Source organism: Bison bison, unplaced genomic scaffold, assembly GCF_000754665.1.
Source record: "Bison bison bison isolate TAMUID 2011002044 unplaced genomic scaffold, Bison_UMD1.0 scf7180017864331, whole genome shotgun sequence".
In the NCBI taxonomy this organism is placed as follows: Eukaryota; Metazoa; Chordata; class Mammalia; order Artiodactyla; family Bovidae; genus Bison; species Bison bison.
The window spans coordinates 4440541-4464071 of record NW_011494903.1 but is presented as its reverse complement, the minus strand read 5'-3'; the positions used below and the strand labels follow the sequence as shown (position 1 = coordinate 4464071).

The 23531-nt window shown below is 42.8% G+C and overlaps 1 protein-coding gene across 1 annotated transcript in view; it reads left to right on the top strand.

The window, feature by feature from the left end:
- EGFLAM (EGF-like, fibronectin type III and laminin G domains) overlaps positions 1 to 23531 on the top strand; it is a 195695-nt gene that overhangs the window by 73031 nt on the left and 99133 nt on the right. The window contains exons 4-6 of the mRNA XM_010853757.1: positions 759 to 785; positions 8664 to 8781; positions 10337 to 10472. Of these exons, the coding sequence (XP_010852059.1) occupies positions 759 to 785; positions 8664 to 8781; positions 10337 to 10472 (281 nt within the window). The remainder of the gene's footprint in view (positions 1 to 758; positions 786 to 8663; positions 8782 to 10336; positions 10473 to 23531) is intronic.

Below are 23531 nucleotides of genomic sequence, written 5' to 3'. Positions count from 1 at the left end.
GTGTGCATACACATTCTTGTGCTTGTGTGTTTGGGTGGAGTGGGAGGATTGCAGAATACACAGAGTGGAGAGAGGAAATGATGATTAGCGATAAAGGCAATGAGTCAGGAAGCAGGAGGGAAGAGGTCTGGTACAGCAGAGTGGGCTGACATGCATTCAGATTCCTGTATGATAACCAACCTCCTGGGTGCCCTTGCTGGGTCTCAGCTTCCTCATCAACAGAACAGGGATTTGAATAGGGTCTGTATCATGGGTAGTGTGTCTGTGGTTCCCAGCCTGTGTACTATGGTACTCCAGGGCTCTGCAGCAAACTCACAGGGGCCTTGTGGAATATTTGAATGTTGCACGGGAAATAGCAACATCTGTGTAAACTTCCATTACCAAATCTTTGGGGTATAACTATTGAATAAACGGAACTGTTAGGGAGTTTTTTCTGGATTGGTGGTGCTGCTAATCCAGTATTATTTTATCCTGAGAACAGAAAAAGTTTGGGACCCTCTGTACTCGCATCATCCTACAGCGTAAGGATGTTGTGGACATTAAACAAGGTCATGGTCATAGAACCCTCAGCACCACACCTGGCGCAGAATAAGAACTGAGTGAGGGTTCGAGAGAATTCACATTGCCAAGGTGTGCGTTTGCTGCCCTTGACTGTACATGGCAGAAGGGCAGCTACTCTACGGGTTTATTTTAGTTCCTGCAAGCTTTACTTTCCTCTCCTTTTCATATTGTTTGTTTTTTTTTTTTCTCCTCTCCAGGGACGATTGGATCATCAGATGATTTTTGTAAGTATGCTTCAAAAAGTTAAACCCTTGCCCCAACCCAGGAGTCAGGGGGTCTCTTTTCATCAAAATGTCGATTTTTCCTGCATCTTCCTCATCGATTAAGGCCCACAGAGAGTGCTTGGTTCTAGTGGAAGCAGCAAAGGCTGGGTATACGGATGAATTTTTAATCATTTAGAAAGAAATGGCTTATATTTCACCTGGAAGAGTAAAGTTAAAAGCAATATTTTTAAAGTTTGAAGTAATTTAAGTTCTGCTCCCAAAGTGAAAAAGATTGAAAAGGAGAGAAAATATTTCAGTCAGCAAGCCCTCCTGCAGGAAGTGCTCCCTGACCTCCCCTTCTTCTTTCCTCACTTAACAATTCTAGATCTTGTTAATGAGACCTGACTGGGTACCCAAACCTGGCTGATTGACTTTCTGGACTGATTACCAAACAGAGGATTGGGTTGACAAATGGTTAGTCTGATTCAAATGAAGAATTGACCAAAATAACCTGGTGGTTGCTGCTGCTGCTGCTAAGTCGCTTCCGACTCTGTGCGACCCCATAGATGACAGCCCACCAGGCTCCCCTGTCCTTGAGATTCTCCAGGCAAGAACACTGGAGTGGGTTGCCATTTCCTTCTCCAATGCATGAAAGTGAAAAGTGAAAGTGAAGTTGCTCAGTCGTGTCCGACTCTCATTGACCCCCTGGACTGTAGCCCACCAGGCTCCTCCATCCCTGGGATTCTCCAGGCAAGAGTTCTGGAGTGGGTTGCCATTGCCTTCTCCATAACCTGGGAAAGTAGGTGGAATTCCGATATTTTCTTTGGTACTCTGCCTATGTAAAAGCTTCTGATTTGGTTAGCATTTGGTATCCACACTTTTTAATCCCATGGACAGAATAACCTGGTGGTCTAGTCCTGAGGGTTGCAAAGAGGTGGACACGACTGAAGCAACTTAGCACCCATGCACACACATCAGTTAAAAATTATTTGAATATATACCAGAGTACCAATATATGTATGTATTTGTAAATTATATATCTGCTACTCTACTAATATATTGTGTACATTCTAAAATCCTACCAAATTTTAAATGAGGAGATAAAATAGAAATAGAGAGTTCTTACATTTTCTTTGGGTATGTCAGTAAATTTTTGTCTTGCTAACTAAGGGGGAATAAACTATCACCCTGCCGTGGATTTCACTGGTCTGGCTGACCCAGAATAGTGATGCTATTTGGGTCTTACCCAAGGTTAAGGGATAAAGCAGACAGGAATCATGGGACTTGCATCTAGTCCCAGCTCAGTCACTAGAACGGGGGTAACCGTGGGAAAGTCTCTGAGCCTCTGTAAACATCTCTTGACTGTAAAACAAAGGGGCTGGTTAGTAATGGTTTCCACCTGGGGGTTTCTTTGTTCCCTGTGGCATATGGAAACATCTGGGCATTCTAGTGATCAAGCCTCAGGGATACTGACTGTCCTGCGATAAGGGTAGATTCATACGAGGGAGGTTTGTTCAGCCCCAAAGCCAATGCTGCCCTTCTTGCAAAACCCTGAATGATACTCTTTCTGTGACCACTCAGGAAATGGAAATCCTTCCAACTCTTCCCCCCCACTCTGGCCTGCCCTGCCTTCCTTGGGACCTTTGAAAGATGGCTGTTTGGGAGATAACCCTTTTCCATTTCCCTGTGCCTCCCATCTATTGATGCTAAATATTCCCAACTTCTATTAAGGCAACCAAAGCACAGATTTGACTTGTGAAGTCAAATGTGATGTTGAATCCAAGGTCACTAGCCACTAGTGAAGGTTATTTTAAAAGAATTATAAAATTTCCGTGTTGAAACCCTGGCCTAGAGGAGTTAAGTGGAGTCCCTGAAACCACACAGCTCTCTGGGTGCAGAGCCTGGGTCTCCTGGCCCCTCGTCTAGCACTCTCCCACTTCATGCCACCTCTCCGCTGTGCTCACTGGATGCCCTCCTGTAGGGACCACCTGACCAGACTAGTGAACAGGACAACATCCAACTTCATTTCTGGAAACAAATGACTTGGTTTTCCAGCAGTAGGAAAAAAGGACAGCATGAATGGGGTTAAAGGTGAGGTCTGATTCAGGGTCAGAGATTTAAGTTCGGAACCATTTAATACAGTTTCATCATTGCAAAGGGAACAGGGATTCAGTTAAGAATAGTCCTGTCTTTTCAAGGGCTCCTCTTACGTAGCTATCCAGGTTGTTTTTGTACATTGGGTCTAGTATGAAGTAGAATGAAAGTTTAGCGGTCCCCAAACCCAAGGGTAAAGGGCGGCACGGGGGTAAAGAATCCTCTTGCTAGTGCAGGAGACGTGAGTTTGATCCCTGGGTTGGGAACATCCCCTGGAGAAGGAAATGACAACCTACTGCAGTATTCTTGCCTGGAAAATTCCATGGACAGAGGAGCCTGGTGGGTTATAGTTTACAGGATTGCAGAGTAGACACGACTGAGCGCACAGGAGCATGAGACAGACACAAAATCCAGTTATTCTGCAGCAGTGCACCCATCTTTGCTCTCCCTCTAAGGAAAGGACGGGAGGGCCAGAGGAGGCTGGAATTCATTCAGGCTTCTACTCCAAGAAAGTAATTTCTTTTTCTTTGTTTTTCACCGTTGTGTGCAGAAAGAGGTCCAAGAGAGAGAAGTATTTTGACTCATTTTCAAACTTCCGTAAGACAACAAAACACTTTGTTTTTCTACTTTGAAAAGGGTATATTTAGCATCTTATCTAGTTTGATGCAAGGCTGAAGTAGTTGCCATGAGACATTTAAGGACAGCAGTAGAAAGATTTGTGGAATTTTATGCAGCATTTTACTAAAGAATTCAAGGGTTATCACAAGTCATACTCTTCTGAGGGATTCCATTTGGAAGGAGAGATGCAAGAGGAAGAAGAGATGATTAAAGCACGGTCTCCAGCTTCTCTTTTAATAACCCCAGCTACTCAGTCCCCTTGACCTCACTCCCTTATGCTCACCTACCAGCCTGTCAGCTCAGGGGAAGACCAGAAAAGACTGGAAATAGTTTCTGGCAGGGTAACACTTCGCCTTTCAGAATATACCTGGGCTAAAGGTCATACCAATAATTCCATGTCTAACAAAAAATTTAGTTGTTTTTTCATCCACATTAAGAACTTCTATTTCTGTAATTTCCCTTGATTTTTAAGGATTGCTTTTACATTTCTGATAACATAAATTTCCTTGTTTACAGATAAAATAATCTGATCTTCAGTGTTTATGTTATACATTTTTTTTCATTTAAATATTATTTAATATTTTTCACTCATGTATTATCCAATTAGAACTTTGTCTATGGAGTCAAACAAAGCAGGGTTCAAATCCCCACTTTGCCATTTAATAAATATACAACCTAGAGCAAATCATTCACTTTTTCAGAATTCAGTTTTCTCCTCTGAAAATGAAAATAAGAGTGATACCTACCTCACAGGGCTGACGGAAGAATTAAATCAGGCTCTGTATGTTTCTGGAGCAGAGAAAACACTCAATAAATGGTAATTAATGGTAGCTGTGTTTGGTATTGACGCATAGCTAATATCTGCAGTAGTCTATAAAACTGCATCACTACCCCCATACTTCATACAGGGTAATAACTTCACGGGAGGAAAGAATCCTAAAGCAAAAGCCTGTGAGAGCATTGGATGGGTTTGAAAGTGTATTTCTGCTTCTCTGGGGAAAAACTGGGAGTGGCGGTTGGGAGAGGAGGGAGATAGCAGTCTTGTTACACCTGCTGCCTCCAGCCTCTTCACCACCCAACTTGATGTGCACCAGGAGACAGATGGTAGGACTGGGATGCACAGATGCAGAGAATTAGAGCAAGGGCGAGGGTGGGGCCGTGGGGCTGGGAAAACAGCACCATATGTTCAGCAAAGACCCTTCATGCAGTTACATGGAGGATGGAATCATTGGGGAGAGAAGGGATGGAAGATGGGAGACACACACCCACCCCTGGAGGCTGTAGAAATGGCCCAAGTAAGGATTCAAGGGAAATGAAAGGAGGAAGCAGGTCCAAAAGGCAGGTGGATGTGGCTGGGAACAGACTGATAAAAGGAAGTCAGCCTTGTCTCTGTATTACTAACTCCAGGTCTAGGGCAGAGATATAGCAGCTGATAATCCAGTTGGAGGGGTTATGAGGAGAAGCTGGTTCTTGATGAGGTAATCTGTTTATGTCAGACATCTTGGTTTCATATCTTTCATTCATTCACTAGTTCATTTATTCATTCATCATAAAAGCATTGCTTGAAAATTTGCTCCATGTCTGGTAATGCTATTCTAAGCTTTGGCACGCCAGAGGAATACGAACTTGTCTTGTGCCCTCAAGTGGGTGGGGAGAAGGTGACCAATAAGCAATTACAGTCTAAGGTGAGTGTTGCTACGTTGAGGTACACCAGGGGCACCAGGGAAGCACAGAGGAGGGACACCCACCCAGACTGGGGTCGGGGGCCAGGGAAATGAGGTAATGTCTCAGTTGAACTGAGTCATGAAGGATGAGCCAGGCAGACATGGGGAGAAGGGCATTTCTCATAGAGGGGGCCGCAGGTTCAAAGGCCCCGAGGCAAGGAATTGAATGGCATAAATTTGAGCCCTGCCAAGTTCTTCAGTGTGACTGGAATGCAGAATGTAAGGAAGGAAGGTGGCACGAGATGATGCTGGAAGAATAACCAGGGGGACGCAATGATGGTATCGTATTTGGGGTTTAAGAAAATTGCTCTAGCAGTGTGGAGTCCAGATTGGATGTGCAGAAAGTATTGAAAGCTGGGAGAGTCAGAGGCATTGCCGTCATTATGGGGACTTGGACTTAAATGGCTGTGAAGATGAAACTACATGGACAGATTCATGTGATGTGAAAGAGTATTGGTACGCGATGGAAAGATGGTTAGAGAGCATGGGTGAACAAGTGTTGAGAATTCCTGGTTTGGGTAATGAGGGAGAGAACACAACAGTGAAGCAGTTTTTGTTTTGATTTTGGTGGCTGGAGGAGGAGTGGTTAGGTGAGCTTTGGTTATGTTGAACTTGAGTTGCGTGGTTGTTGAGTAGAGAAGCTCAAGAGGCAGTCATAAGCTCATGACTGGGGATGAAGAGGCAGCTTAGAGCTGGGGATGGAGGGAGGTGTCGTTCAAAGGTGCCAGAAGCCAAGGGAGTAGTAGATGAGCTTGCCTAAACAAGGCTACAGAGTGAGAGGAGAGGGTGAGGGGTGAACTTCTGGGAAAGACCAGCACCGAAGGGGCCAGCAGAGAATGGGGAGTGGGCGAGGGATACTTGAAGAGAAACCAAAGAAGTAGAAAGAGACAGGAGGAACAGACACAGTTTCCAAGGGAACCGAGAGATTTAAGAGGCAAGGGTGGGTCACAGTATTGAAAGCTGCAAAAAGTCGAGTAAAGATGGAGACATCCCCACTTGGTGGACCGCAGAGTTGTTGTGGTGACTTTGGTAGAAACATCTCAGTCGTTTGTAGTGAGGAGAGGCCAGATGGGAGCAGGGTGAGGAGGGAACAGGAGGTGAGCAAGTGGAGACAACTTCTTCAGGAGGGTTGTATCTCTGGAGGGGTGACAGGGGCGCATGTGTGGTGGCGAAGAACTGATTGCTTTGAAGATGAGAGTGACTTGAGCACAGTAATGAAGGATCTGGTAGGTAAGGGAGAGGTTGGAGATACAGGAGGAAGAGAGGAGGGGAGACAGGTGGAACTCACAGGTGAGGCAAGCCCAGGACCAGTGGGTCACAAACCTGGCTGCCCATATTAGCATCACCTGGAGAGCTTTAAACAGACTCAGGCCTGCCCCCCTGAAGTTCTGATTTAAGTGATCTGGAATAGAATCTAGCATTGGTATTTTATTTTTAGATCTTTGAATGATTTTAAAATGCTTTCAGGGTCAAGGGCTACTATAGTAAGTATTCAATAATTATTTGTTGAATCTTTTTAAAAAGTTTTGTTGATCAGTTGATGAGTTCTCCTTATCAACAATGAATATTTAGTCATTTGCAGGGGATGTTGTGAAGAGATATAAGACAGGATGCCTGCTCTCAAGTGGCTTGTAATCCCATGGGAGAAATAGTAAACATTTTAATATATGAAAGTGCTAATTAAGTTGCGTGACACTTAGTGGGTAAGATTGAGTCTGTGTGGTCGGTGTCAAGGGGATATTTGGGCCTCAGAGAAGTGGTAGGACCTAGGTAAGTGGAGAAGAGGAGGCGTTTCAGTGTCCAAGACAGTAATCATTACAATCCTGTTTCTTGAGGATGGCCTTGGAACCAGTGACTTTACATACATTGCCCCAAATGCTGTAACTGTGCAAGATAGTTATCCATCATCCCCATTTACAGAGGAAGAAACTGATGCTCTGGGTATTTAATGTGAAGGCCACAGCTAACAAAAAGTGTCAGAGTCAGGATTCAAGCCCAGGACTGATAGATTCCATGTCTGTATCATTTTCACTACAATGTGCTGAGACCAATGTGCCCTAGGCTCCCACTTATATAGCACTGAAGACTCCAGTTGGGGCGTCCCTGGTGGCTCAGATGGTAAAGAATCCACCTGTAATGCAGGAGACTTGGGTTTGATCCCTGGGTCAGGAAGATCCTTTGGAAAAAGAATTGGCTACCCACTCCAGTATTCTTGCCTGGAGAGCTCCATAGACAGAGGAGCCTGGAGAGCTACAGTCCAGAGCATCGCACAGTCAGACACGACTGAGTGACTGAGCACACAAGCACACACAGGCCTCAAGATGGAGTGAGTCCACTTCAACTGGGGCTTCTTGGTCAAGGCTTCTGTGCAGGTGAAGTTCACACACACATATTCCTCATCAGTCCTCGTGGTTTGCAACGTGAAAGTGTTAGTCGCTCAGTTATATCCAACTCTGCGACCCCATGGACTGAAGCCTGCAAGGATCCTCTGTCCATGAGATTCTCCAGGCAAGAATCCTGGAGTGGGTAGCCATGCCCTTCTCCAGAGGATCTTCCCAACCCAGGGATCAAACCCAGGTCTCCAGCACTGCAGGCAGGTTCTTTTCCATCTGAGCCACCAGGGAAGATCCCACCATGACCCACCAGCAGCATCACTTGGGAACTTCTTCGGAATGCAGATTCTTAGGCTGCTTCCCAGACTTACTGAATCAGAAACCCTGGGGGCCAGGCTTAGCAATTTGTTTTAAGAAACCCTCATGGTGATTCTGATGCAATTTGGGAACCAAAGTTTGAGTCCCTCCTTTATGGATGCAAATCAAGACCTCAGTTTGCTGTTGTGGCTAGTACCTGAGCATCAGTGATATGCAAATGCAAAGAAAGGGCTGGGGGATTCCAACCCTGGAAAAGATCCTTACCTGAATTCCAGCAGCCTAGTACTCTTATTGAAGAACTCAGATGTTAAGAGCAACAGCTGATAAGGTGAATGAGTCCTAGTTCTAGGACAGTGTATATATTCCAATAAAACATAATTCACTAGTCTTCGGAAATACATCATGATGCTTTTCTCTTTGCAAATTAAAATACTTGGCCAATCCTAGAGAAAGCAAACGACTTCCCAGGTAGCTCTAGTGGTAAAGAACCTGCCTCCGAATGCAGAAGACACAAGAGACGTGAATTTGATCCCTGGGTCAGGAAGATCTCCTGGAGGAGGGCACAACAACCCACTGCAGTATTCTTGCCTGGAGAATCCCATGGACAGAGGAGCCTGGCGGGCTACAGTCTCTAGGGTTGCACCGAGTCAGACATGACTGAAGTGACTTGGTACACATGCACACAGAGAAAGCAAAACAATCTCCCAAGCAAATTTCTCAAGGGCCTCAAGATGCAGCCCTCATGGAAATTGTCTGGTTGGCCTCAAAGGAACTTCTGATCATTGATACATTTCATGTTTGGTCATGTACAGGAGGAAGTGATTGGAGATTTGAAACCAGGCACTGAATACCGCGTGAGCATGGCAGCTTACAGCCAGACTGGCAAAGGGCGGCTTAGCTCTCCTCAGCATGTTACTACTTTGCCCCAAGGTAAAATGGGTCTGATTCATTAATAATAAGAACTGTTATTTAGGGCTATTCATTCATTCCTCCATTCAGATATACCAATGAGGACCGACTCTGTGCCAGGCTACACTAGGCTCTGGGAATTCAGTGGTGAACAAAACAGGCACAGCCCCTGCCCTCTTAAAACTTAGCAGGATGGGTCAAGATATTATCTATTTAGTGTGTGGCCATAGATAATGACAAGTGTTTTCCAACATGATATAAGATCTTCTTTTGTAAGATCCGATATAGAGGTGCAGTAAGAATTCCCTAAGGACGTAACTGCTAAGTAGACATCTGATAAGTAAGTGGGAATTAAGAAGGTGAGGAAGAGGGGTGGGAAAAGAGATTTTACAGGCCAGGGAAATCTAACAAGTGCTCACTGAGGTGGTGGTGCGGTGGGTACGGGGGGACGCAGGTGGTCTAAAAGCGTCGTTGCTCTCAGGAGCTCCCTGGGGAGGGAGAGGTGCATGGTTAGCGTGTAACTCAGTGTTATCTGAGTCCACTCACGGCTCTGGAGCACTCAGAGGGAGCACTTCCTCACCCCAAGTCTTAGGAAGGTTTCAGAAAGAACCATATCTTTGGCCTGGCTTTTGAAATCTGCATAGGATTTTGCTAGGAAGAGGAGGCAGGAAAAATATTTCTGGCCAAAGCAACAGTGTAAAGTTGGCAGATGTGAAAGTCTGGATGTGAAAATAGTAACAGCAGTGACCTTGGGGTGATAGAATCATCCTACATCTTCACACATGAGACTTTCCAGATGTCCTACCATTGGCATGTATTCTGATGATGGGGGTGGGGGGAAGGGAGGAGGTCCACACACAGAAGAGTGGAAAGTAAGTGCCGTTACATTAAGCATTTCATTTTCCTCATAAGTAAATATCAAGGGGCTTCCCTGATAGCTCAGTTGGTAAAGAATCCGCCTGCAGTGCAGGAGACCCCAGTTCAATTCCTGGGTTGAGAAGATCTGCTGGAGTAGGGATAGGCTACCCACTCCAGTATTCTTGGGCTTCCCTTGTGGCCCAGCTGGTAAAGAAACTGCCTGCAATTCAGGAGACCTGGCTTCGATCCCTGGGTTGGGAAGATCCCCTGGAGAAGGGAAAGGCTACGTCCCTCCAGTATTCTGGCCTGGAGAATTCCATGGACTGTATAGTTCATGGGGTCGCAAAGAGTTGGACATGACTGAGTGGCTTTCACTTTCAAGTAAATATCAATTCCAACACGCGCACAGAGGTCTTAAAGGGTACACAATACTGTGTGTCCTGGGGTCAATAGTCTGCACATAATTTAATTTAGTCAGATTTCCAGCCAGGGGAGCTTGGGGAGGAAGGGAAGATCAGCTCTTATTGATAAACCTTATACAAATCCAGTGGAGAATCCAGTTATGATTTTTGGGTGTATGCTTATTTTGGTTTGGACTTTGAGAGGCTGTTCTGAACAGAGATGTTTAGGTTGTAGAAAGCACGTTTTTTTTGGATACATGAAACCTCTCCAGCGGCAAAGACTACAGCCAACTCCAGTTGTTTGCTGTCCTGCCTAGATTCCTGCCTGCCTCCAACAGCACCCCAGCAGCCGCACGTCATTGTGGTTTCTGATTCCGAGGTGGCCCTGTCTTGGAAACCTGGAGAGAGTGAAGGAAGCTCTCCTATTCAGTACTATTCTGTGGAATTCACCAGGTAAGTCTGTGTGTCATGTTCAGAAGCCAAATGTATTGACCTCAGGTATTCCAAACACTGTAGAAGTCTCCATTGCATGTGTATTGAAGAGATGACAAAGGCTTGGAGGCTTGACTTGAGCCAACACCAGTCTCTAGCCTTCTTTGATGGTGGGTCATCTGGTAAACCTATCTATACTCACCTCTTCCCCATTTCCCTGCCTCAGTCAGACTGTCCTAGGCTCTGAAAACTCCCGAGGTACCACTGCCAACAAGCTTTTCAAGCTCACCACTGCATTTCAAGCTCAAAACATAACTCTCTGGCTCTGAAATACTATGATTGAAGTGTATGTTTGATGGTGACTTTCTCGAGGGAGAGGAAACAAAAAAACCTTTAAAAGCAACTGCAGGGCATTGTTTCCTTTACATCCATATTGCTGTGGGGCAAGTTTCTTGGTTTGGTTTCAGCTTTTTTCTCTCATCTACTTCTCCAGCTCTCATATTCAGCTCATCAGAGGGCAGAAGAGTGATTAGAAGTTCTTCTAAGAACTTACAGGTGTAAAAACATGGATTCTCAATGCTGCTGTGTAATTTTAAGCAAAAACAAAAACCCGAACACCCCAACCAACCAATGAGCAAAAGTAATTCCCCATCTAGGACTCTTCCTTTGAGCTCTAGTTGCAGCTGAATTTTGAATGGAGCACCTAGCTAAGGAAAACAAAGTTTGTGGAGTTGGTGTTCTCTACATTAAAAGTGACAGGGTTTGTCTGAGGCCAGTTGCTTCACGGATTCATAAAGAGACTTATTTAGCACCTCATTCCTGAGGCTCTCTGAAGCTGGGACAAAGGATTCTGCCAAGATTTTATTAGCTCTGCTTCCGTTTCTTGACTTCCTAGCCTGTTTTTTGGTAGTAGAAAACAGATATTTGTTTCTTCAGAGAAGTCCTGCACTGAGTCTCTTTAAGGCTTGAGTACAGAGCTTATTTCAGGAGGGACTTACTGAACTGTAAGTGGCAGGAGCTTGAAAGATGAGACCATAATGTACTGGTCCCTGTGATGGTCAAGTCCTGTGACAAATCTAAATTCGAGGAAGATGAACTCCGTGTCACATCAGCAGTCTGTCTCCCTCCATCTCTGTGCAGTGTTTCCCCCTTTATTGGCTTCATTTTCAGGCTCTTCCAATAGTGTGGCAAGATGGCCACCAGGCACTGAAAGCTTGCTGTCTACTAGCCTGGCTCCCCACGGAGAAGAGTGGGTCTTTCTCAGTGGACACATTAGAGCCTTAGTATTTATTCTAGTTGGCCAAGCTCCGGTCCCAATCATAGTGGCCAAGGAGAAGAGTATCCTAATTAGCCAGGCACTTAAATTCCGAGTTCTGGAACTAAGGACTGGTGGGTCGCTCAGATCTGAAGTATACCAATTGAGGGTTCCTTAAGGTTGCATTCTTAAAGGAAAATTGTGCAATTAATGGAAAAGGGAGGAACAGATGCTGGGAAAATCTAAAAATAAATAAAAGATGTTCTCAGCAAAGCTCCAGACCAATGCCCTTCATTGAAGATAATCTACAGTCCTGCTGTTGAACAGATTTGGTAGGCAAAGCCCGGAATGTGCCCAGAGTAGAAAGATTCTAAGCCTGGTTCAAATAGTAAAACTGTGACAACAGAAGTTCTTACAACTTAGCTTTCTCATCTGTAAAACTTAGAGTGAAACTTATAATTTCTAATTTACTTGCCCAACACAAGCAAAGCAAAATGTAATACTTTCAAATTTTGAAAAATGTGCAGTGTTTTTCATAATAGCCCAGCAGATCATCTCTGTAACTTCCAGCAAAAATGATGGCTATCATTTACTGTTAATTTTGTGGTAAAACCTGTGTTTTAAAAAAAATTAAGTCTGACATATTGGTAAAAGGTGAAAATTACAGTTTCTTGACCTGTATGTGGGCTTCCCAGGTGGTTTAGTGGTAAAGAATGTTTGATCCCTTTGTCGGGAAGATCCCCTGGAGAAGAAAATGGCAACCTACTCCAGTATGCTTGCTTGGGAAATCCCATGGACAGAGGAGCCTTGTGGGCTACTGCCCATGGGGTTGCAAAAGAGTTGAACATGACTTAGGGACTAAACCACAACAACCTGTGCCAACAAATGAAAAGTAGAATCTGAAGGCTGGATTTAGAACCAGAACTGGAAGGGAGTGCTTGTTGCCTCTTCTGCCACCAGCAGGGGGCACTGTGTAAGTCATTTCGCCTCCTTTAGCCACACAGTTTGAAGTCTCCAAAAGGAGAATGTTTTAAGAGGACTTTGGTAAAAATAGACTTATTTGGAAGAGGGAATGAGAAAGTCAGGAGGGGGATGGAGGACATATGACTTGTGTTACAGAAGTCGCTTCTACAGGCAATGGGGTTTCTAAGGGGGTCTGACTCCATGGAGTTCTCTTTGGAGCACAGATTTACTCTTGAATTTGCTTATCAAAAAGACAGGAGCCATTTTCCCCTGGTAAAACAAACTTCCCACCCTTCCAGGCTTGGCTGGCCTGTGGATTAAGGAGGTAGGTCTAGGGATCGAAGGAGCAGTGACGTGAGCACGTGTGTGCTTTTTTTCTATGCTGGCCTTGAGAGGCGAGTTAGGCTCACAGGAAACTCTGTATCGCAGCTGCTGCTGAATCAGAACAAGGGCAAGTGACACAGACCCCAAAAGCATTGACTACGATGTCCTTATATGGGTGATAAGTAAATATGGGTGATAAATAAATATGGATGATAGCTTCTTCCCACTTTATAGTGCATCATGAGGAGGACCAAGTAAATTCACATACGAGAAAGAACTTCGTAGATGTCAAAAAATCGAAACAAGTGTAAGGTGTGTATGGGTGTTATGTACCTACATTTAACAATTGTAATTCTTCTCCAGCAAAAGATGCATCTTAACATTGAGAATGTTATTACCTCTAACATTTGAGGGACTCAGACCCCAAATTCTGTGTATAAATATTTTAAAGGTTTATACCATTTTAACAAACTGTTAAATTTTTTTTTATGTTTATCTTAACAAGTATGTCTTTACAATGTCCTGGAAAGCTAGGTTCAAACTGAAGTGTTCCAAGTGGAATATGATGGAATGGGGAAAGCTAGCTTCTGGTTCCAGCTCCTATACTAGGGATTCTGCTTCTGTTATCTCTTCCGAATACGTACTCTTAGTCAAGTTAGTTTATCTCAGAACCTCCATTTCCTCATCTGTAGTATTAAGCTAATGTGACCTTCATTGAAGAATTGTTGCTTATAGTCTTCAAAAAGTTTATTCATAGTAGACATTCTGTATCTGTTTCCTTTTCCCCATGCCACTATTTTCCCTTCACAAAGAAAGAAATTGGGACTCGGTTGCTTAAGTTGCTTTGCCAAGGTAAAATGACTGGTTAGGGACAAAATGAAAATTAAACTTCAGGTCTCCTGATTTCCAGCCCAGTGCTTTTTCCACAAAGCCCCACATCCTCTTTGCATTTGTGATCCACCTTTGGAGAGGTAAGCATGGACTCAGCCCGCCTGGAGCCCTGCTGGCTGAAGAAATGGGAAGCCTCATCTTAGGCTGCTATTTGCTGTTATTCCAGAAAGAAAGCTCTCACAGCTTGTTGTGCATTTAGAGTTTGGCTGCAAAATAAATCCCCACATTCATTTGTAAACATCTCAGACTCTATCCCATTTCAGTCGAGAGCCTGAGGATATGTGTTTAGAGAGAGCTTTCCTGGACTCTCAATCAGAAACTGCGTTAGTGTGAGAGAGACTTTGGGGGTCTTCAGTTTTCTTTTTTCCCAGAGAGGTCTGTTTAATGCTTAACTTGAGGTTTTTTTGCCCAGATACCTCCTGGGTACAGAAACACCTGTGACAGGTCTCTATGTGAGCCAAAATGTTTATTTTATACCCAAGAGGCAGGCTTTTGACAGTCCAAGGCTAAGAAATTGTAGAATCAGTGTATTGCCAGTGGTTATCCTCAGGTTTCACCTGAATGTGAAGTTCTTGTCTGAGTTCTATCACTGGAAGATGAGATTCCAGTCGTCTGTCTTGGTAGGCGCTTATCCATCAGTTGCGGTTCTTATTCAACAAGGATAATGATATCAAAGACACTGTTACAAAATAGACTAAAAATTTTCCGAGGAAATATTTAATTGGCTAATAAAAGATTAACCTGAAAAACTATAGATGGGCCACTGACTGCTTTTCTGCTAGTTTTGTTCATATTTGGACACTTCATGTATGTGTGATGCATGAAAGGGGGCTTCCCTGGTGGCTTGGACAGTAAAGAATCTGCCTGCAATGCAGGAGACTCGGGTTCAATCCCTGGGTCTGGAAGGTCCCCTGGAGAAAGGAATGGCAATCCAGTATTCTTGCCTGGAAAATTCCATTTGGACATTTCATGTATTTATCATGCTCTCTTAAGTTATGGGCTTTAGGACCAAGCAAAGTTTTGTTCCTCATCCAGCTTCTATATCCTGTAAATTGGAGGATACCTACGCATGAGCACCTTAAACAGACGCTCTCAGTATCAGAGATGAAGTTTGGTTTCTGACTTAGGCAGGATGACGCTTTCAGATGAGAGTAATTTTCATAATCTCTCCCAAGGTTGCCCTGGGGGCTATTCATCAGCTTCCTTATTTACAGTAGATTTTAAATTTTTAATCAGTGTAGAAAATATTTGAAGAAGCAAATTCTAAGTAAGCCTGCAGGCTGTAACATATCTTGCAATGATTTTAAAACTTTTTCCTCCTGCTTTTCTAGAACAGAAAAACCATGCATTTGAGGTAGGAAAGGTATTTTATTTCTAAAGTGATACTGAAAATTTCTTTGTGGGCAGCAATCTTAGTGTTTATTGAAATATGAACCAAGCATAAATATAGCTACCTATGTTTTGAAATATTTTGGCTATAAATATCTGAGAAACTTTCCTCCTTCTGCCTAAGAATTTCCCTAGGGTAAGTGCTTTTCTCATAAGCAAAAAGTATATACTATGGTGGCAATGAAAATCCAAAGGCCTGGAAAAATAGTCCTTTGAAGTTTCAATTGAGGTAACATGTTCCATATATGCTATCTATCAAGTTGGTTAAAGGTAAAAATAGTTTTTATTTAACTTACCTATACAGTAAGTGGAGAAGGAAATGGCAACCCACTCCAGTATTCTTGCCTGGAGAATCCCAGGGACAGAGGAGCCTAGTGGGCTGCCGTCTATGGGGTCGCACAGAGTCAGACACGATGAAGCGACTTAGCAGCAGCAGCAGCAGCAGCATGCAGCAAGTCCCCTACATATGAACCAGTTCTGTTCTGAGAGTGCATTCGTAAATCCAATTTTTTTCATGTCCAGCAAAGTAGGTACCGAACTAACACAATTGCCTATATATGACTGTACTATAAGAGGTTTATAACATTTTTCACAAAAATAATATATTAAAAAAAAAATAGAGAAAACATTTTTAATCTTACAGTACAGTACCTTGAAGAGTGCAACAGTACCTGCTACCTCACCACTGCTTTTGTGCTTGCTTCTGGACATCCTGAGCTTGAAATAAAGATTCTGTACTGCTGTATCCTGTACAGTACCGTACAGTAAAGTACACAAAAACACAGCCATTTGTAGTGGATATATGCATGTGACACCAGACATGTGAACTAACTTACATGATTAGCCATGTGAACACATGTTCACATTTTGAAAGTTCACAACTTGAAGGTTTGTATGCAGGGAGCTCACTATGTAGCTTTTTCTATAGGTGTAACCTGATTGATTAAAATTGCTTCAGAGCTTTGCACTGTCCACTGTTAGAAAGGACAGATGAAAACTCTTTTCAGTAATTTTCAATAAAAAGGCCACTAAGGCTAATTTTGAGTGCATGTGAAAGTTCAAAACATTTCTGTGTGTTTTAGGGACACAGGTCAAGAAATGATCTCTAAATCTCAACCCAAGACAGGAATACTAATAAATATGAAAGAGAAGTGCTGCCTCTCTTTTCTCTTTCACACCTTTCTGCCTAAATAATTCCTTGGTCCCTTGCAGATGCCTTCCCTAATAAGACTTGGAAAATTCATCTTCACGCAGAGCTGCTTTTAAACTAATTGTAATGTCTACATATTGGTTTTACTTGAGAATCTCAAGGTCATGCACACCTGGGTGGGTTTTGAAAATTATTTTACAAATTGATATTTTTGTCAAAGTCATCATCTGTCTTTCCATCCCATCATCAACTTCCTTGGGCTAGAAGTAGCAAGTGAATTTAATTAGTTTCCTCTTAGGCATTGACCCTGCAAAGACTGTTTCTGAAATGCAGATCAAGTTTGGGATTCAGAGTGGAAGCTGAATGGATTATGGATTTTCCTTGAATAGTTTTAAGGGATGACATGGTGTGACTCATGGTCAAGGTCACCGTCTTTGAAGGTTAAGGAAGTGTTCCATTCAGAACTGAGTCTTACAGTCCAGTATTTGGCATTATCTCTCGGGTTCAAGTTTGTCCACATCTGAAATCAGAAGACACAGTTCTGAGCTGGCCTCTGATCTTGGGGACAAGTGGCTTGATTCCAGTTTTAAGCTTTCTTACATGTGAAATAATGCTGAACAGTTTGACTTCTAAAATCTGATGACTCTGATTTTCTGTCCTTGTGATCCTGCCTCCTTGTCCAACGCTAGTCTCCACCATTTTTAAACCATAAGATTTTAGCTAGATTACTTAACTTCTCCGTGCCTCAGATAGAAGAATGGAGATAATTTCCTTACCTCACAGAGTTGTTATGAGATTAAATGAGTTAATGCCTACATAATGCACAGAACAGCACTTGTTATACAGTAAGTGCTCAATCAGTGCAAACGATTCTTAGTAAGGCTTTTATGATAGGTCTTTTCTGTTTTCCTTTATAGCCGTGTTCTTTCTTGTCTAGAGGTCTTTATGCTTGCTATCCTCTGCTAGGATGGTTCTTCCGCTTCTTTACCTAGCTAACTAACTGTTGTTCATCCTTCATTTCCTCTGCTGAAGTACCACTTCCTCTACGAAGCCTTGCCTGAATCCCTGCCCCCACCTCAGACTAGGTTAGGTATACCTGCAACATTTACTAGCAACACTTAGCACACTTGTTAATTACTTGATCAGTGTCTGTCTTCCTTGCCAGGACATGCAGGTAACATCTTGACTTGCTCCGCTCTGGAATAAGATGCCTAGCATGGAGGAAACATAGCACATTTCAAACAGGTGCTGGAGAACCTTTGGACATAGGCAGTCATGGGATTGAATCCAGAGACTGTCAACAAATAGCTGCCAACTTAGCAAGATCCTTAACCCTCTGAACCTTACTTCCCTTGGCTGTAAAGTAGGGATGACAACTGTGGATACTTCAGGAGGGTTGTGAAGATAAATAGATGTCTACTTCCCAGGTGGTGGAGTAGTAGAAGTATCTGCTTGCCAATGAAGGAGATGCAAGTTCAATTCCTGGGTAGGGAAGATCCCTTGAAGAAGGAAATGGCAACCCACTCCAGTATTCTTGCCTGGAGAATTCCATGGACAGAGCAGCCTGGCAGGCTACAGTCCACGGGGTCACAAGGAGTCAGACAAGACTAAGTGACTGAGCACGCATAATGTTTAGAAGAGTGGCTTGTGGAAGAATGTTTTTAAATGTCAACTCTTTTCTTTGCCCTGAGCCACATGGAAACTTATGGCCACACTAATCACAGGAGATTCAGTGAATCCTTTAGCACTAATTTCCAAGGCCACAACAGTAACCAACATCCTTCCTTAACAACTATAGAAAAAAAATAAACAGACAAAACCCAAACTGGATCTGCACGCATGTCTCCTCTCCTTCCCCCCAATCCAAAGCTGTTCATTGCTTTTGTTTTCTCATCATAAAAGGGATAGCGGTATGTGGTAACACTTCAGATAATACCTAATGCATAAGACTAACTTGAAGGCTCCCATTGTGATTTTATTTCATATTGAATGATAACTTGTATTTTGGAGACTTTATAACAGGCAAGTGAATTGCCAGTTGCCAACTTGTTTCATAGTGTTTTACTAGAGTTTATAGCAATAACTGGGCAAATGTCTGTAACATTTAACAGTGATGTAGCTCTGTGTTGGTTTTCCTGCCCCCAAAAGTATAAACTTGATACATTTAAAGAATTGTCCTTACACAATTAATTAATTTTGGAGAGAATAGGAAACAACAACAAAAAACCCCCTTTCTTGTCATCAAAGTATTAAGAAAGTTGTGCTAATAATGAACCTTCCTTGCCACCAACAGTAGAAGTAGAAATAAGCAAGAATAGGCTTGTTTGGCTGTCGGCTACCATTTCACCATTTCATGTTAACAAGTGGTGGTTTGTGAAAACTCCTTTTTTACCTTTAGTTTCCAAATTGAAAATTTCAGAACCACCTTCCAGAGTGGTGCCTCGTCCTAGAAATTCTGGTAGCCATCAAGTTTCTCCACTCAGGCTCAAAAGGAAGGGCGATTCTGAATGTTTTTGCAGAAGTTTCACCTACAGTTCTACAAATTGATCACTTAAAGCTTCAGTGCCTCCTACCGTGAGCTTTCCTGATGTAATCCTGGGTCAGATTGATGGGAGGTGACACAAATCGAATTCTTGCATACCAGCATTGGGAGTCATTTGTAAACTGTAAATGAAAGTGAGCTCTCTAGTTGCCCTGCCAGGGACAAATTGCCAGCTGAGTTTAGCATTACTCCATTCTATCCATCTGTTTGTCGTTTGGTTGGGTTGAACCAATTCATAAATGAAGAAAGCTGAAGGTCAAATAATACATCGTTTTGTTTTTTTTTTTCCTTGACTGTGATTACTTAGCAGTTTTGGACTTCCTCTGCAGTTCATTTTAATGTAGAGCAAATCCTGCCTAAAACCCACTCTGTAAAATTGAGAGACTTAGAGACCTTTCTGAGCATGAGATTTTCTTTCACTCCTTTGTGTTCATTCTGGATAATCTATGGGATCTTAAAGCAGGGTGCTTAACCTGCAGTCTGTATGTCCCCAAAGGGTTCATGGATAGAAGGCCAGGGGTCCCTGAACTTTGATTGGACAAAAATTCATCCTTAGCTTTACCAGCTGAAATTTAATTTATTCAAATACAAATATAGTCAACTGCAGTGGCATTAGCAATTCCTATGCCTTTGTCATCTTTAGAATCATAGATATGTTCTTATCCCGTTACAATTGTTGCATATATCTCAAAGTTCCATTTATGCATATTACTAAGATGAAATTATTATAGTTAATGAATCCATATCTAGGTATTATTTGCTGCATTAATGAAGAAGTATAATGATACGTATATTGACTTATCATAATTTTATTATTGTTTTGGTCATTGTTTCTAGTATATTTAATCTGGTATAGGTTTCCTTGGTAATCCTATGCATTTTATGCATTTAAAGATATTATTCTAAAAAGGGATTCCAGGCTTCTACAGATGGTTAAAATAGCACAAACAAGGTTAAATAAAGACTGTTGTCTTAGACCAAGGGTTGACAAACTCTTTCTACAGGGCCAAGTAGTAAATATTTTGTGCTTTGGCAGCTGTATGGTCTTTATCTTAGCTATTGAACTCTGCCTTTGTAGCCAGAACACAACCATAGATAATACCTAAATAAATAGGTGTGGTTGTGTTTCAATAAAACTTTATAAGAACTGACAGCCAGCTGAAGTTTGCCACCCTCTGGTTTAGGGCATCATGTTATTCCCAGTGTCCAAGCCTGAAGATATTTCAGTTCAGTTCAGTTCATCCTTATGTGCACACATTCATCCAAACATGTACATATCGAGCATCCTCCGTGTGCAAAGCATGTGCAAGAGATTTTGGGGTGAATCGGCTGCCGCCTTTGCTGGAGCAGTCCAGTGGGGAAGGCAGAGGAGCAGAGTACAGAGTGGTGAGTGTTGTGGGCAGGGGTGGAGGTCCAGGGGCCTAGGGGAACACAACTTTGACATTTAACCCAGTTCTGAAGGAATCTGGGAAGGCTTCTTAAAGGATCCAAGAAGGATACATCAGTGATAATCAGGAACAAGGGGAGAGAGGAAGTGGCGTGGAACGGCTCAGGCTAAAAGAAACTACTCTAGCAGTGTCTTGGAGGCAAAAAGAAAATGCTCTTGGACCTGCTTAGAAGCCTGGAGCTCTCTGTGGTGAGAGAGAAGCCTGGGTAGGTAAATGAGGTTTGGAGCAGGAAAGGCTTTATAAAGGATCTCATGTTCGTCCTGAAGGGAATAGGGAGCTATGGGAAATGTCAAGTGGGAAAGGGATTGATAGAATTTGCATTTTGAAAGATCATGCAGACATTCCAGGGATCACAGAAATGAATAAGACAATAAGCATGTTAATGAGCTCACAGCCTACTAGGGAAGACAGAAATATAAAATTACATTAGAAGGTAATATATTCAGTATAATGGTAGAATCAGATTTAAGAGGTGAGAGAGTCCAGAGAAGAATCATTTCAATTCTCTTTTGGAAATGATGCTTGGAAGGAATAACATGAAAGAAAATATTGAAGGAAGGAGCTTCCAAATAATCCAGGGTCCTCCAGTAAACATTAAATCATGGAATTCTAGGTCCCATATTGAGGGAAGGAGGACACGTGTATCTTGGATTGTACTCTAATTAGGCTTTTGGTCCACTCTATCTCAGGCCCCGAAGAGTGGCCTCCACCGTCAAGGCCACTCTGGATGGTCTATGAATCCCCTAGAGGGCTGTTTTCTGCTCCAACAAATTCCACTCTCAAAAGAATTTTCTTAGCACTTAGCCTAAGCATTTCTTAGCATTTAGCCATCCCTAGTCCTGTTTCCTAGTTAATGTCTGTAGCATGCTTGAATGTCACTCCTCACCTCAGCTCAAACTTTCTGGAGAAGGGGTTCTCAACCCATGGACTCATTAGAAGGCAGAGAAATCAGTTGAAGGTGTCCTGACCAACAGTTTTTCGAAAGTAAAGTGGAACAGAAAAGAAAATATCAGAGGGCATCGCACATAATAAAAGTAAGAATTATTTTGTGAAACGTGTTTCAGTTGTGTTTGTTTCACAGTGTTCAGTGTGTCTCATTGTGGATCATTCAAAAATGTTGAAAAGCAGTGCCGTAAAGAGTGCTGTATCTAGAGCATGCGTGCTGTACTGCGCTAAGTTTCTGCAGTCGTGTCCGACTCTGTGTGACACCATTGACTGTAACCTGCCAGGCTCCTCTGTCCATTGGATTCTCCAGGCAAATACTGGAGGGGTTGTTGTGCCCTCCTCCAGGGATCACCCCTACCCATGGATTGAACCCAGGTCTCTTACATCTTCTGCGTTGAAAGGCAAGTTCTTTACCACTAGCTCCACCTGGGAAGCCCTTAGTGGGATCTTACCAGCATTAAAAAAAGAGAGAAAAGAAAAGAAGAGAAAATAGTAAAGTGAATAACAGTAAGGATAAGTAATTTTTCTTAAAATTTTCCTTTCAGCTTTGTACTCACATATAAGTCATATAGTATACGTATATGAATAGGTATATTGGTTTGCTTTGCAAAAATGTATTTCTTACTGTGAGTTGAGGTCAGAAATGTTGAATGAAGTCCAACCTCTGACTGTGTTCAGAAAGTAGCTGGTTACATTTCTGACTGATGGTCACCCAACCTCTGCTTCAAGACAGCCACCAGTGCAGAGCTCAGCCCTCTGCGCGGTTGACTTCGTTGTCAACCATTCTTAATTGCCGTCTAGGGGTCTTCTTTATAATGCACTGCCATTGGTCTCCTTGTAAGGAATTATTGGGTCTCCTATTCTGATATGAAAAACACTGAAGGCATTTTCACCATCTCCATTTGACCATCTTATCTCTCATCTAAAGACACTAGCCTATGTTCACTGTATTCTCTCTGACTCAAGCCAGACAATAACCAGTCCTTTGCACTCTGCCTCAGTGGAGATGGATCTAGAGCACTTCTGCCAAGTGATCAACCTAGAAAGCCATTTTTTCCCAGAATATGAACACTGGACCTTTTCAACAGCAGGTTGTCCAGAGAACTCGTATTGAGTTTGTGATCAGTATCCCCTGCTTCCCCATAGATCTTTGTCACACTGGGTTTTCTCCACCATATATCTCTGCCATTTGCTTTCTAAAAAGAAAAGCCTGAATGTAAGATTTTACATTTGTCATTTGAGGTGGCTTTGCACTTTTGTTTCCGCATACGAGATCGTCTTGAATTTTTGTTTCGTCGTGAATGTCTTATGAGGCCATGTTCCAAGCAACTATTTACATTTCCTAAAGCTCTTCTTTTTCAGATAGTTGGTTAGTGTATAGAAACAGAACTGATTTTTGTATTTTTTTGTATCTTGCAACTTTACTGAATTTGTTAATTGTTCTGGGTGAAATGTTTAAGGTTTCCTTTGTATGATACCATGTCATCTGTAAACAGAGACAATTTAGCTTCTTCCTTTCCAATTGGAAGGCTTTTATTCTTTTTCTTGTGTAACTGCCCTGGTTAGAACTTCTAGTACTAGTTTCATAGAAATGGTCAGGGTGGGCACCTTTGTTCAGCCTGATCTTAGACGAAAATTGTTTAGCTTTTGACGGCTGAGTATGACGTTAGCCGTGGGTTTGTCACGGCTACTTTATTGTTGTTGTAGTCACTGAGTCGTGTCTGACTCTTTGTGACCCTATGGACTGTAGCCTACCAGGCTCCTCTGTCCATGGGATTTCCCAGGCAAGGATACTGGAGTAGGTTGCCATGCCTTTCAGGGGATCTTCCCCACCCAGGGATTGAGCCTATATCTCCTGCATTGGCAGACGGATTCTTTACCACTGAGCCACTAGGGAAACCCATGGCCCTTATTATGTTGAGGTAAATTCCTTCTGTACATAACTTGTTGAGAGTTTTTACCATGAAGCATGTAGAATTTTGTCAAATGCTTTCTCTGCATTTATTGAGACGGTCATCTGTTTTTCTCCTTCGTTCTGTTAACGTGGTGTGTTAGTTCAGTTCAGTTGCTCAGTCGTGTCCGACTCTTTGTGACCCCATGAACTGCAGCACATCAGGCCTCCCTGTCCATCACCAACTCCCAGAGTTTACCCAAACTCATGTCCATTGAGTCG